The sequence below is a fragment of the Neocloeon triangulifer genome, unplaced genomic scaffold, assembly GCF_031216515.1.
Source record: "Neocloeon triangulifer isolate White Clay Creek 2 clone unplaced genomic scaffold, ASM3121651v1 ptg000015l, whole genome shotgun sequence".
NCBI classification, from domain to species: domain Eukaryota; kingdom Metazoa; phylum Arthropoda; class Insecta; order Ephemeroptera; family Baetidae; genus Neocloeon; species Neocloeon triangulifer.
In genome coordinates this window covers 4,445,114-4,459,657 of record NW_026775557.1, presented here as the reverse complement: position 1 = coordinate 4,459,657, position 14,544 = coordinate 4,445,114, and the positions used below count along the sequence as shown (strand labels likewise).

The following is a 14,544-nucleotide window of genomic DNA, read 5'->3' as shown; positions in this document are numbered from 1 at the left end:
TAGTTTAACTTGAAATAATTATAAAAAAAAATGAACAAAAATTTAAACCAGTATTAAATCTTGTTGAAAAAAGCACAAATGACCCAAAAACATGTTCTTCACTTTAAAAAACTTCGTTTCTTTTCTTCGTGTACCTCACTTTCAGATTTATTTAAAAAATATTGAAAAATTGATATTATTTTAAACTTTACTTGCAGGCATTATTTTTTTTCAAAAGGGTTCCAATTTTTCACCAAAACCACCAATTTACTTTTCATGTGAAAATTTTGATTTCTGCTATTTAAAAATTTGCATAATTTAAATTAAATATTTGGGTAATTCTTGCCAAAATGGCAAAATTTGACCTTTAGCTTATACCCTTTTAATTTGCTATAACCTAAGCAAAGGGTATAATCTACATCTACGCAGCTCTCCAAATAAGGGCAAAATCATTCAATTAAATTTCACCGATCGTGCCAAAAAATCATCCTTCCCACCGTAAAACTTTACAACGGCGTGGGTGCCCAAACGCAGGCAGAATAAAAAATAATGACATAATTGGCATTATCTGGACGCAATCGTGTTATTGATTCTTTATTGCAGCACACACGCGTCTTTATAAGAATAATTTTGGGCTCCAGATGTTTCGATTCATTCAAACGTGTCCAGAAATGGGCAGGACGGGTCGTGACGTCGTCGCTGTTACGTATTAGAAGGAGAGGCTTTACTACTCGTACGGGGGCGGATCGGGCAAAAAATAGTAAAACATCAGGTGGTTTTATGTGGCGAGATGACGATTGTTCCATTCCGGGCGCCGAGAGCGTCGTGCGTGGTCGGACCGGTCACCTATAATAATTATATACACACATCCCTGCCGCGTTTCCTCCGACTTGTGCAACCCAACGCCAAGTTTATGTCTCTTTTCACTTGAATTAATTTCCGCTGGCGAGACATCTGTCATTTCAAACACGCTCGACGGTATTTTTCTTTTTAAATTATTAAAATCTTTTAGTGCCGAAGAAAGGTAATTTTTTAATCAAAGATTCTAAACGAGGCAGCAGCCAGTTTTCGTTACTTTATTAAACACGTGATTTTCTTCCAGAAAAATTTAATCAATAGTCTTGCTTCATTTTTTATTTTAATAAAAGCAAATTTCAATTTTGTAAAATAGAAAATATAGATATTTTCTAATCATTTTTCTTACATTGCATGACGTAATCATGATACGTTGTCTAATAATTTCAGTAATTTTCTAATAATGTGCGTTATTTTAATTCATCTTAAATTTTAATTACCATTCATACTAATTCTTCATAATTTAATTAATTGTTATCAGTTCAGAACACGTATCAGTCAGTGAACAATTATTCAATAATAAAATTGACTACTCAAAAAAGTCAATTTACTCAATATATAAATATAAAGCCTTTCTTAAATACATAATTACATTAACAAAAATGACAATGTTTAGAAGAAAATTTGGAATTTTTTTAGCTATTATCATTTTTTCTCAAAAATTATTAATAAATATTTATAAATTGCAATTATAATTGTATTTACAAATAAATTGTGAAACTAAAAAAAAGATATTATGTTAAAATATTAATTAACTTATTATTTACAATATGTGTAAAACAGTAAAAATCTATCAGCTTTTCATATTCTATTGCACAGAAAGATCTGCATGAATTAGAAACTATTCGCTGAATATTAATCTACCGTGTGTTGCTCGTCATGAAAGAAAACACACAGATCTCGACGATGCGTGGGTTTCGCCAGCTGAAAAGGAAAACGGCCGAAATTAGTCATTAGCCGTGGAGAGAGAGAGAGAGAGACACTCTCCCGCTCGCGCCCACCGGAGCGGAAATTCGCGCTCCAAAATCGGTTGTGCTCTTGGATTTTAATTGACGCAACCGTGGCGAAAAGTGAAAAAGTAACAAAAGCAGCTCTTCCTCTTTCACTGAATCAGCTGGCGCAATCGGACACGTTTACAGCGGAAAACTCGCCAGTCAGAATATAAACAATCGCGATTGTGCGGAGAAACTGGGCGGCGAATTGATAACTAATTGTTAAAGTAATTCGTCACGCTTCCGCGTTGAAAAGTGCAAACGCCTGAGCTGAAATTTGAAACTATCTAAAAGTCTCGCACTTCAAAATAAAAATTATTATATTGAGAATGTATAATGTTTTTAAATTTTAATGAAACTGATTGGAAACATTAATTTACACTTTTAGGTTAGCCTCAAACTTTTTAAAACTGCGTTGGATTAGATTTGAAAAAAGATTGCAGCAGCTCTTTCCTAATTTTGCCTGTCGGTCAAAACTCGTCACTGCTGTCAACTTGCTACTTAATTCTTGTCTCTCAAATTCACACCAACCACTTCTTGTTGTTGTTTGTTTACCTAAAGAAGACATTTTTTTTTATAATTTGGATGATAATGCGATAATAATGAGGCGCGCGTTCTCGTTTTCTTCAAGATGCACTCCAGAAAACGCAGGCATTAAAAATTCACGTTTCTCCCGAGAAATCTTGTAATTTCGTGTGTGCGTTTCTTATCTGGCCACTGACTAATCTTTTGTCCTTTTGTCTGTTGCAGGTAAACAAATATCCGCCGAGCAGGATGTTGCAAATCGCTTTAGTGAAATTTGCCTTTTCGTCTCACAGTAAGGTTGAATATTGATAAATTTTTGGAGAGAAAAAAAACAAGATCACTCCGTGTGCTTTTACCAAGAAAATAATATTATCTAGCTTTCGTTACTGATTAGATCTTGATTTGCAAAGATGTTTTCATTTATAGTTAGTTGGAAAGTAAAACTTCACATAGCCTTAAACGCAGTTTTCATCGCGGTTGCTTTTGTTTCACGCATCTATCAGCATGCTTTTCGAGTGGTATTTCTAGAGGTAGTCACAGATAAAAACATCATTTTTATCGCCGAGGATTACCTTCTCTGTAGTGTACAAGGTAGATTGTAAGCAGCTCAGATCTTTTTTTATGTTTCATTTTTTTCCAAACTAAAATGTCGACGGACCAAAGTTCATCGCCATTAGAATAGCGCATTGGAATTTTTAGCGTTTCTCATAAATCAAAATTCGAAATTGAAATTTTATTCCAATTTTATCTCCTATTGTGCATGCAAGTTCAGGGTCATGAGTTGAGCATTGAAAACAATATTCAATCCCAAGTGATTATGTGTTTATTTTAAGTAGAGATTATTTATTGCACAAATTATCTGCCTCCCGACAGAAAGAAAAAGTGAGCAGGATGAAAGAATTTAAAACGTCTTGATGAAGAGATAGTTTTTTTTATTTATGAACTTCTTTTTGCTGGAGATAAAAATGTTTAAATGAAATTTGCTCTAGAACCAACAAATAATTCCTGCCGTGACTATAAATAGAATCGCCACCGCCGGGAAAAGCATTAAAAATATTAATTCGCTCTCCATTGAAACCGCGGTATTGCTCAAATACTACATTTAACCAAGTGCAGTGGCGTATGAAAAGTCGTCGCTGGCAATTCATCATCCGCGTTTTGGGTGTAACTAATCCCATTCATTACATCACTTTGAGATGTAGACATCTCTCGTTTTGACAGCCGAAAGCTGGGACCGCCGACTGCGTTTTCGAATCCCACTCATTCATTCATTTTAATTCATCCGCGGCCGCTCTTTGTTTGATTCCTAATTCGCTCTGCTTTTTACTTATTTAGATGCCATAAAAGTGCACAACGCTCGATTTTATGAGATTTGTTTGGTAAATTTTAATCAATTTTAGGGAACACACGATGTGTTTCTAAAGACAAGATAATATGGCTTCCATCAATGTTCGGTTAAAAAATAAGTCACGTTTGGACGCTAAAAATGTACTTTAATAATTTAATTTACTCGTGAAAATCCATTAATATTATTTCTTAAATTGATTACGCAACTGAAGCATAAAAAATTTGTTATTCTATTTTCCTCTCTTGATGTAAACTTCTCGAAAATTTGCATTTTCCATCATCATATGTTTTACAAGTCGAAATTAGAGTTCCGCCAACGTGAGTCAAAGGCCCTCTGCTTTATTATTATTTCATTGTTACGTTGAATCTCGCGGGTGATTAGCATAATGCACGCGGCGATTGTTCTTCCCAAACGGTTAGCAGCTGAAAGTGTAAGGAATCGTCAGGCCAACGGCATAAGCGCGCGCGACACCCACGGCCCCCGATTACGCTAGACCACGCACGTGACGTCACCTAGAATCGCAGACCTTGAATTCAATTCATCTCGCGTTTGACGATGGCGAAATCTAGCATGGGTGGAGCGTGTAATTCTTCATTTCGACCCATTAGGCTTCCACTTCTGGACTCGTTTTATGGCACTTTTATGCACTCCTAATGCACATTAGCCACAATGGCCGATATCGAATTTTAACGACCGAATGTCTCGCCAAATGGGCTGTTTTGGTCCGTTTTATTATTTGATGGGCTTTTATATAACACAAATTATGCAGATTATTTGACAAGATTGGAATTAACTAAAAGAAAAGAGTGTAAAAATCTTGATTTTAAACTTTATTAACTTATTTATCAAATTTTATTTTTTCTGGAATTTAAAAATTATAAATTCATGAAAATATTAAGAAGTTGTATTTTATTTTTGAAAATTTTCGAAATTAGAAAGATATGTCAAAGATACAGCTAATTGGAAACTACTTAAAAATGCAGAAGGCTCAAAGGTGGCTCTGTTACATGTGGAGCACTTTATTGTCCATTGTTCTTTGTATCAAGCCGATCTGCATTTGCGTGTGTACAAGGAAGAACAAACCGTGGCACACTAAAGCAGGGCAGAACTAAATGTTGAAAAGCGGTTCAATGTTGGACATAAATTTTCAATCCGTACAATGAAGAGAGAAAAGGAATTTCGTCTCCTTCCGCATTTGCATTAAAATTCCTTTTCCTGATTTTTTTTATATTTAAATCAATTGAAATTTTATGCTGTAATTAACCGTTGTTTTTTAATTATTTAGAAGTTTATACGACTTTTCGTCATGTAATTAGCAGCGGCCGATTTGACAGAAACTCCCCGTACTGCGAATTACCATAGTGCGGAAACCAACGCCCTTACGTACTATCCGGCGATTCTCCACGACTCACCCACACATTAAAACCCGCTTTGTCTTCCTCTCGCGGAATTAAACTCACGAGTTCAGAAGAATCTATATTTAGCCTTTTGTGGATTCAAATATTTATACACGACTCCACCGACCGGAGAAAACAAGTTAGTGGAATTTTTAATTAAAAAGTTTGAGCAGTAATAAATTTTCCGCTCCGGCGGCGGCGATTCTGTTTGATGTGGCCAAAAATATTGTTGAGCATTATCGATTCATTAAACACTCAAAATCAAGTGGGATACTTATTTATTCAAGCTGCCTTATCTCATTTTACACGGGGGAGAGAAGTTCATTAAAATTTTCGCACCAGAATCACAAACCATCTTAATTTAGTGGCATGCAAAACGTATTTTGTAGTTTTGATTCTTTATTAAAAGTAAAAGTAAACAATTGAAATAAAAAACCAACAAGATTCCGTCAATTTTTATTCCGATAAAAAATAATTATTTGTATTTATTTGTTCCTCCTATGTTTTTTGCATGCAGCACTGGAAATATATTCAGGTCAGTATTTTAATTGTTCTCACCCATGGTCAGTGCAATTTTTTCTGTGTAAAAGAAATCAATGTTGAGACAACGCGAGTCCCTAAAGTCAATCAACTCTGCGTCCCGCATGGAAAGATTTGTTCATTCGAATGCATTGATTCGTTCCCTCATGAATTTTAATGCCGTACCAAATGAGTCAGCGCAACCATCACTCCAATTTGCTCGTTTTTTTTTAACCCCAAGCCTGTATTGGAGGAAATTTATCGTCACTAAATTTGACTCACTTTTTGATCAGCTTGCTTATTTTTTAATCTCAAAATTAATTAACGTTTTATTCCCCTTCATTATAAATCATGCCTGCGAAATGTGGCTTGAATTTTTTGCAACTGACTGCGTGGCTATGTAAAAAAAAACGACGACAACAAAAGTGATTGATGAGATCCAGTTTATGTGAGATAATTACACGCATCGTAAGTTGCGAAAACGATAACTCGATGAAACAGAAATAATCTGGCTTGGAATTGAATAGTAAAAAAATGTCAATTATCTTCTCGGCAGCTCGATAAATCATTTTCGCACACGCGTTGTAATTTACATATAAATGCAGGAATTTTACGATTCTCTGGTGCCAAGTTGATTGTCTTGAATGAATCGTTAATCCACCCACCTTTGTGTTCCACCTACGTATAGAATTGTGTACATTGCATAAACATACTTATTATATTCTTCAAATAAGTGTCATTTTATTCATACTGCAAAAAAAAGGGTCTGGTTCAGCAGATTTCCAAATATTTTTCTGCAAGTCAACTTCAATAATAATTTTAAAAGAAATTTAATACTAAAAAATTTTCACAAAAAAATTCACTATCATTTGAGCAAAATGTAATTAACGAAAAAAAATCAATTAAAAAAGAACCTCACCCTTTTTTTAATTAAACTCGTAAATATGTTTTCCGTTTCCTTCCCCGTGGTTTTGGTGGTGGTTTGTTTTTTCTGAGGGTAGTTATTTCTTGCAGACCTACACGTGTCTCCACGTGTGTTCAAATACGAGTGGACCTTGCTGCTCTCCAACCGTAAGTCTGATTCAGCAGTGTGTGGACAATTTTTGAATTTTCTGGTAGATTTTTCCTAGACATTAGTCGCAGCATGGCATATTCAATTATTAATTCATCACTACTTTTGAAACGCTTTTTTAAATCTTGTAGGCTTTCCAAGGTTTTCAGGCTGAGACTCTTAATACTTCACGCGTCAGGCTGAAAAATAACGTGCAAAATATGCAACACTGTTTCCTGTTTGTGCCGTGATTAGTTGTGGATTTTATGCTAATTACGAAACGGTAATGTGGCAATTAGTTTCGCCACATCTTTCCGTTCGACACCACACGAATCATCTTCTCATTATATTAATTTTGTTGTTGTTGCTGATGTTGTCCAATTCACATACTTCACGTTTTGTTGTCTGTTTGCGTTGAGTTTTTTTTTCTTCAATCATCACCTTGTGTTATTTTATTGTACACCGGCGTGTATGTACGTTCTCATTGTCACAATTTAAGTCGTGTCATTCTTAAAGTGAATCATCAGTGTGAATTATTAATGCATGATCGACGACAGTTAAATTTATTTCCCCCTAGTAATCAGAGACTTGCAATGAAAATAATCTTTTCTCTTAATTAAAAACATAATTTAACTTAAATTTTTAAACTAGAGTGGCAGTTTTCTGTTATTTAATATAATTATTGTAAAATTAACCTCAATAAAATTAAATTTCATTGGAAAAAAAGTTGCATGTTTGAATTTATTAAATTATTATCAATTGTGAGTAAAAATTTCTTTAAATAAATGTTCTTGTCCTCTCTGGTCAGTATTTCTTTGCAACTCATTAGTTAAAGAATGTCTGACATGTTGCTCAACACGTCATTCTTGACCTCATCCCTCGGCCTTCCGCACAAAATATCCCTTTTCACTTAGTCACATTATTACCGTCGATAAGCACCTGAGTGACGTCACTGGTGATGTCACCCCTCTCACTTGATCAAAAAATTATTTTTCGTCTCCCTCTTTTTGTTTTCATCACCGTTTGACAAAGTACCATTTTTTTTACTTCACATTTTTTTTCATCCATTGCGATTCGACTTCAATGAAAACGCGTCGCTGACCTTTGGCTGTGCTTTTTGTTGCAGGCGAACCGTCACGTGAATGATTTATTCGAGGATCTGCGAGATGGCCACAGCCTCATCTCGCTGCTCGAAGTCCTCTCCGGCGAGCACCTGGTGAGTAAAGATTCTCTTTGCCTCGCATTTTAATTGCCTTGTTCGGCCTCTGGATCTGGCTGGACAAACTCGTCGTTAATTTATTTATATGTGCATTCCAACGATGACAAACTTTATGTACACGTCAGCCTCGGTATGCTTGAGATTTGCGGTTTTGTAATCGGTTTTGAAACTTTTTTAATAATTCAAAATTAATTTCTAAATCTATTAAACTATATAACCAATATTTTTTGTTAATCAATTTACAATCAAAATTATAATTATATTTTTCTTACTTTTTTAAATATTTTTTCTATTTTAATTTCATATTGCATTAACTGATGATTTATATGTTTTTAAAATAATTATTCTTATCTTATTAAAAATAAAGTCATTTATTTCATATATGCGAGGTTGGAGGCTAATGATATTTTTATATAGTATTGATTAAGAAATTAATCTTTTCCATTTTTTGAGTCGTTGGGACTTGTCTAGTTTTGATTTTTGATTATTTGATCAATATAATACTCATAAGTAAAATTAAAATAGCATTTTTTTTTAAATAAATTTTGTCTCCTTTTAAATGTAGGGAGTTCTCTGGCAGAAGGCAAAATTAATTGTAAGTTGCAGTGTGAAATTTCAAATACAGTTTCTCTTATCTCTGAATTCCAGCACAAAAAGTAATTTTAATATAAAATTTTCAGTTTTTTTTTTTAAATTGCACTAAAGAGAAAAGTTCAAGTAAGCCAGTGTATTATATTATGAGTGTGCCGGTGAAATCATTTAATAATTAATTACTGAAATCCGTGTCGGAGAGGTGTGAAGTCATCGGCTTAATTTAATCCTCAGCATCCGCGCGTGTGTTAATGCAAATTCCATTATCTCCCGCCGCGCTGCGTCACTTTCAATAAAAACAGACGTGCACCGTTCGTTCATAAGTTCATGAGCCACGTTCAAACTCACAAGTGTGGCGACAAATAAATAAAAATAATTCACATAATTAAATAAGCCGCGTTTCTTTCGCGTCCGCCGCGCCTGTTATGCAACCGGGCGTAATTGCTTTATCCTTAAAGGCAAGGCCGACGAGAGCCGCAGACGTTTCGTTTACAGCTCCACACGGTTGGAAAATCTCGCGACACGCACATCTCCAATTAGCCGATGTGCTAATCGCTTATTTGCATAAAACAAAAGAGATCCAGAGGTTGAATTAATTTTGTTTGTTGATTTTTTGTCATAAAATTTTAAAATTTCACCAAATTGATTTAGATTAAGATTATTTCTTACTGTTTACAAATGAAAATATTTGCATGAAATAACTTTTGATCAAAGTTTTTTGTTTAAAAAATAAAATATTTGAAAAACCTTTCCTTTCTTCGAAAGATTTACTTTTAATAAAAATTGTTTGTTTTCTTGTTAGACTTTCTTCAGCTCTTAATTTTATCTCCCCACTTTATTAAATAGAGCCCCTTCAACTATATCGCCAGACTCAACTTGAGGTCTGACTCATCCTACTCATTTTAATATTTTTTTTATCTCTAACAATCCGAATTTGCATTGAAAAGCCGCTCGAGATAAAATTTCCATTTTTACGTTTTGTTTGTTTCGTTTTAGCCGCGAGAGAGAGGTCGCCTGCGATTCCACATGCTGCAGAACGTGCAAGTGGTGCTCGACTTTTTGCGCTACAGAAAGGTGAGTTGGTCAACTCGTTTTTAACAGTCAACCGAATAAACACAATCGCACACGATTTCATTAAACCCGCACAATAAATAAAATAAAGCAGCCTCGACAACAACAACAAGTGGCATAATTTAATTTATAATTTCTCTGCAACTGGAACGTTGAGCCTCGACCTCTTCGCATAATGTTTTGACGCCTCCCTCTGGCCGTACGCGAACAATGCGTGAATACAAATGATGCAAATCGAGGCCTACTTTTCTTAATTAGCTTCGCACCTTGTAAATTTCGTAGCAATTGCAAATTGACTGCGAATGAATGGATTCGTTTGAACCAGCAATTATCGCTAAACAGAACAACATGTTAAATTTTGAATTTATTCAGTTTGCAAAAAAATTAGGCTTTGTTTTTAAGAATCTTAAAAAGATGAGCAATAATTCAAAAATTGCTCATTTTAATTTTATGAGGGAAGAAATAATTTGGTTAAAATCCGTTTCATTTGATAAAACTAAAGATAACGAATTTATTTCAACTCAACAATTAATAAAAGCTATATTAAATATTTTACCCTAAATTTACCATAAGAAATTTAGGCCAAGGGAAAAATCATTTTACTAAATTAGTTTTTTTATTAAACAAAAAGCAGTCTTCTTGATATATTGCATCATAAGAAATTTTACAACAGCACTTTTTGTCAATTAAGTTAACTTAAATTCCACACGTCGCTGCAACAACCGCTACTAATTGAATTCAATAATCATTAAGTGCATAACATGCTTTCGTCGTAAAAGTAAATGCCTTTGAAAATTTTGCTCTCTCAGCTCCATTGGATCGCATTACAACTACAGCAAATTTTTTTTCACCAAGTCGGCCAATACTTTGTGTACAATGAAATTACTCGGTAATTGGATAATTGGGTAAATGAGACTCCTATCGGCGCGTAATTGCTGCCTAGCGATCATCTTATTGCTGCAGACTGTGGAGCGGGTGGATGCATTAAAATTACGCTGCCGGCTGCGAAATTCGTTGTTTATCGTCATGCAGAGAAATTCGAGCTTTTACAGTAACGAGCGCTTGTTATTTTTGTCTGCGAATAAATATAAATCAGATTGGAGCAATAATGCAGAATCAAACGACTTTGTATGTGTGGCAAATGAAGTGCGTTTTATTTTGACCGTTTTTGTACAACAGACAGTCTGCATAATTCAAACTAATGCTTTTAAATTACAACATTAAGTAGCGTTAGTTTTATTTATTTAAAATAAAGCATTAAAGAATTAGTTTTAACAATGTATTTATAAATATTCATAGTTTTAATTTTTAAATATAATTTTATATTTTTAATTGTAAAACCATCATAATAATTTAAAAGGTTCATACATTTTTATTTCAAATAAGTTTTATTATTCAGTCTTCCTTTCCATATTAACATAACGTTGGCAAACCTGAATATATGTGCAAGACCCTTGGGAGATTTCTAGGATTTGATTTGAGATATAATCTATTTGGATTGAAATTTATTAATTTGACGATTAAAATCAAACAATATGTTGTAAATAATATGGTTAATCTGATTAAATAAGCGGCCGAGTCTCTTTTGATGTCTGGCGTTTCAGCATTGACATCTGCTAGTTGTAAACTCCTTCTTTTATTTACTTCAAATTTAAATTTTTTTGTATTGACTGAGAAGAATAAATAATAATAATAATTACTCTGAAACATTGATGATTAAAAATAGTTCAAGAATACAAAATCCTTTTGCATGTATATGGTAGTGTGGATTCATGTTTAATTTGACGTAGCTTATTATTCAATTTAAAACACTGAATCACACCACAATTCATAAAAAAAATTATACATCTCACCACCGTTTAATAATATAATTTTACCAATTACAGATAAAGCTGGTGAACATCCGCGCCGAGGACATTGTTGACGGGAATCCCAAGCTCATCTTGGGTCTCATCTGGACCATCATTCTGCACTTCCAGGTGAGTCACGCTTATCTCTTCGCCTCTCGTTCTTCGACGCGCAGCTGCCCTCGGGGCCGGCTCACGACCAAAATCGTTACCGTAATCGCCATTATTTGCGTAGCGAATTCCGCGCATTCAAATCTCCTGTCAAAAGAAACCGATTTTTCGCAACTCGCTGGAATTTTTCCCGAAAGATTAATTACAAGTTGAGAAAGCTTCACCAAAACCTAAGAAGGGAGCAGAACGGCGAGTGAAGCAACAATTTTCGATCGATCCGCGTACGCGATGGATTAATTACTCATTTTCGCCGCTAATTAATGCTCCGAGCAATTACCGTGTCCGAGCATTACGTTTAATAATAATTCCGAGGTGGCTGTAAATTATTATTAAAAGCTGACCATTTATGGCTACTGACGCATAAAAGTTTGAACACATATATAGATTTTCGTCTAAATAACACCACTTTTGGCGGCTCAGAAGTTGAGAGCGGCCGTTAAATATCTTAATTAGCAGTTTTTGCGAGTGATGTGTGCGCGAGAAAGTTCAGGTTGTTTGGACAAATGACCTAAAACGAAAAAGAATGTTGTTCAACATAAATACCTCTCACAACAAACACAATCATTTTACTGCTTTAAAAAGTCAGTATTTTTGCTCCATTTTTAACAGAGCAGCTAATTTTCTTAATTATTTCCATTCCAAATCAATTCACAACTTTGTCAGATGAAAATAAATAACAATTTGAATGAAATTCATTTGCATCTGTCAAAATATGTAACAAAAGAACTTTCATAGAAATTCCAATTGACAAAAGAAGCATTCATTTTCATAAATGCTATTTAAAGCCATTGAGGAAAATTTCTCGCCTATTATATTTCTCAGAACTGAAACAATAGAACTGTCCTACTGGTTTTTTTTTTATTATTGAGAAGGAAAGAAAGTGACAGCAGTCTTCTGTGATTAATAGAAACAAAACAATTTGCATCACAAAGACAGAACGCATGGCACGTGATCCAAGTCAGGACGTGCATAGTGGACAAGCCCTTGGTCCTTTCTGGGAAGGCTGGAAATTAAGACCAGCAGTCGGTCGGTCGACATACGAATGCATTCACTTCAAGGAGAACATCATTAGGCTTCTCATTTTTTTTTTTTTTTTTTTTTATTATTCGCTGTAACGATCGAGCGAGAAAAGGCAACGGGGAAACGCGTCTGGCCATTGCCGACGGGGCATGCTTTTTTAATTCGCGGCCCAAGTTTGGTCTATTCCGACGAGAGAGAGAGAAAGACTGGACATGCGACTACACACTATTGTGCGCGTGTGACCTGCCTGCAAATGCCACGAATTACAAGCTCATGTTAAAATAACGCGCGGTGAAATTAACAGCGAGAATCCGTCGGTAGTTCTATAATCTTGAGAAATAATCCGCGAGCAGAACAAGAGTAAGCGGCTCGGCGGCGTTTTCACTTTTTGGTCAGCCTGGCGTTTCCTGCTTTGAGAGGAAGTAATTCACGCTGCATGTGCGAAAGTTTGCCGTCTTTGAACTTTATAGTAATTAATTTATAACAATTATATTTCATATTCTATTTATATCACATTTTTTTCTTTACTTGTGAATTTTTATAATTTTCATTTATAAAAATAAACTTTTTAAATATTATTTTTATCCTTTTGACTGCCAAAAAAAAATAATTTTTATCTTATTTATTATTTTTATTTATGAGTTAGGGAAATGTTGACATTCATAATTGAAAAAATAAATTATTTTAAAATTCTAGTCTAAAACCAATTATTTCACCATTTAATCATGTTAATTTTCTCTCAAAAAAAATATGCACCATGCCGTTTTGAATAGTTTTTTAATTTATTTATTGATTTTATGGAGCTCTTGATAACTTAAATGAAGTTTTGTAGTTCTGCCCTATTTATTGTAAATGGTAATTCAAGTAAGTAAAAAAAAAGATGAAGTTGAAGCTTTCAAATGATTTTCGCGTCACCCGAAACCGAGAGACAATCGCAAGACGGTAGCCTTGCGCTGAGCATAAAAACCTCAGCTTTTCACGTGTGCTAGTTTCGAGGCATAGAAGCACACATTATGATCATTACGAACTAAAGGCGAGCGAACGAAGCCAGGCAGACAGACAGGTGTATAGGATTTCAGATTGACATGCAAATTCCCAGCCAGCCGCGCGCAATGCTCATGTTCGAACTAAAATTATTTTCCCTCTGCTCGATAGTTCCGCGTAATTCGTTTCTGTTGGCAGCTGCCGAGTAATTAGATTTGCATTCGTGACCTTTGATCTGCTCACTTTAAATTATTTCAATCTGATAGTAATGGAAAAAAATTTGCTATCAATTTATTTAAAGTAATTTTTGCAAAATGAATAATTATTGCTAGTCTTTTGTGATTCGTAATGTCCCGAATTTGTGATTGATATAATAATTTGTGCACTCTCTCTTGTGATGTTTTTCCCGCGCACTTGCCCCTTCACGTGGCACCTCTGTAGCAGGAAAAGTTGAAGGTAAGCACCAAAAACGCTGCGAAAATTCGCTGCCTTTAGCCGTTTTCCATTGCGTTGTTTCTCCCAATTCTGTACAGCTTTTCTCAATCCCTGCTTTTTATGTGGCCACGAAAATTACCGTGTCTTTGTTTGAGCGCTGAGTCAGTCGGGGCAAAAGCGGCAAGTCACCCATACACTGACTTTTGAGAGCTTAAAAAAAATCACTTTGCACCCAACTCCCGTTGCCGTAATGGTTTTCTTTCATTTTTTGTGCTTCTGTGCATTGCAAATTATTGTTATTAAAATATTTTTTCTTCGAATCGCAAAAAAAGCTGTTGCACCTGGACGTGGTGTTGTGTTAGGTCATGGTTGGTTTCAAAATTTACGAGTGCGAATTTGTTTTCATCAGTCCTGTTTTTTGTCTTTTCCAACCTTTGCTTCGTAGTAAACCACTTTTTTTTTGCCTGGAAATTATCGCACTCGTAAGGCTTACGAGCGTGTTTAATTGTGTTACTTTGTGCATTCCTCCGAGTGAAAAGC

At 34.7% G+C, this 14,544-nt stretch overlaps 1 protein-coding gene across 25 annotated transcripts in view; it reads left to right on the top strand.

The window, feature by feature from the left end:
* Positions 1 to 14,544, top strand: part of LOC132202737 (microtubule-actin cross-linking factor 1) — a 127,881-nt gene that overhangs the window by 53,855 nt on the left and 59,482 nt on the right. For 20 of the 25 annotated variants that reach the window (XM_059629860.1, XM_059629882.1, XM_059629859.1 and 17 more), the window contains exons 3-6: positions 6,630 to 6,686; positions 7,793 to 7,882; positions 9,473 to 9,550; positions 11,434 to 11,526. In XM_059629860.1, the coding sequence (XP_059485843.1) occupies positions 6,630 to 6,686; positions 7,793 to 7,882; positions 9,473 to 9,550; positions 11,434 to 11,526 (318 nt within the window). The remainder of the gene's footprint in view (positions 1 to 6,629; positions 6,687 to 7,792; positions 7,883 to 9,472; positions 9,551 to 11,433; positions 11,527 to 14,544) is intronic. The other 5 variants (XM_059629884.1, XM_059629870.1, XM_059629883.1 and 2 more) reach the window with 1 other exon arrangement.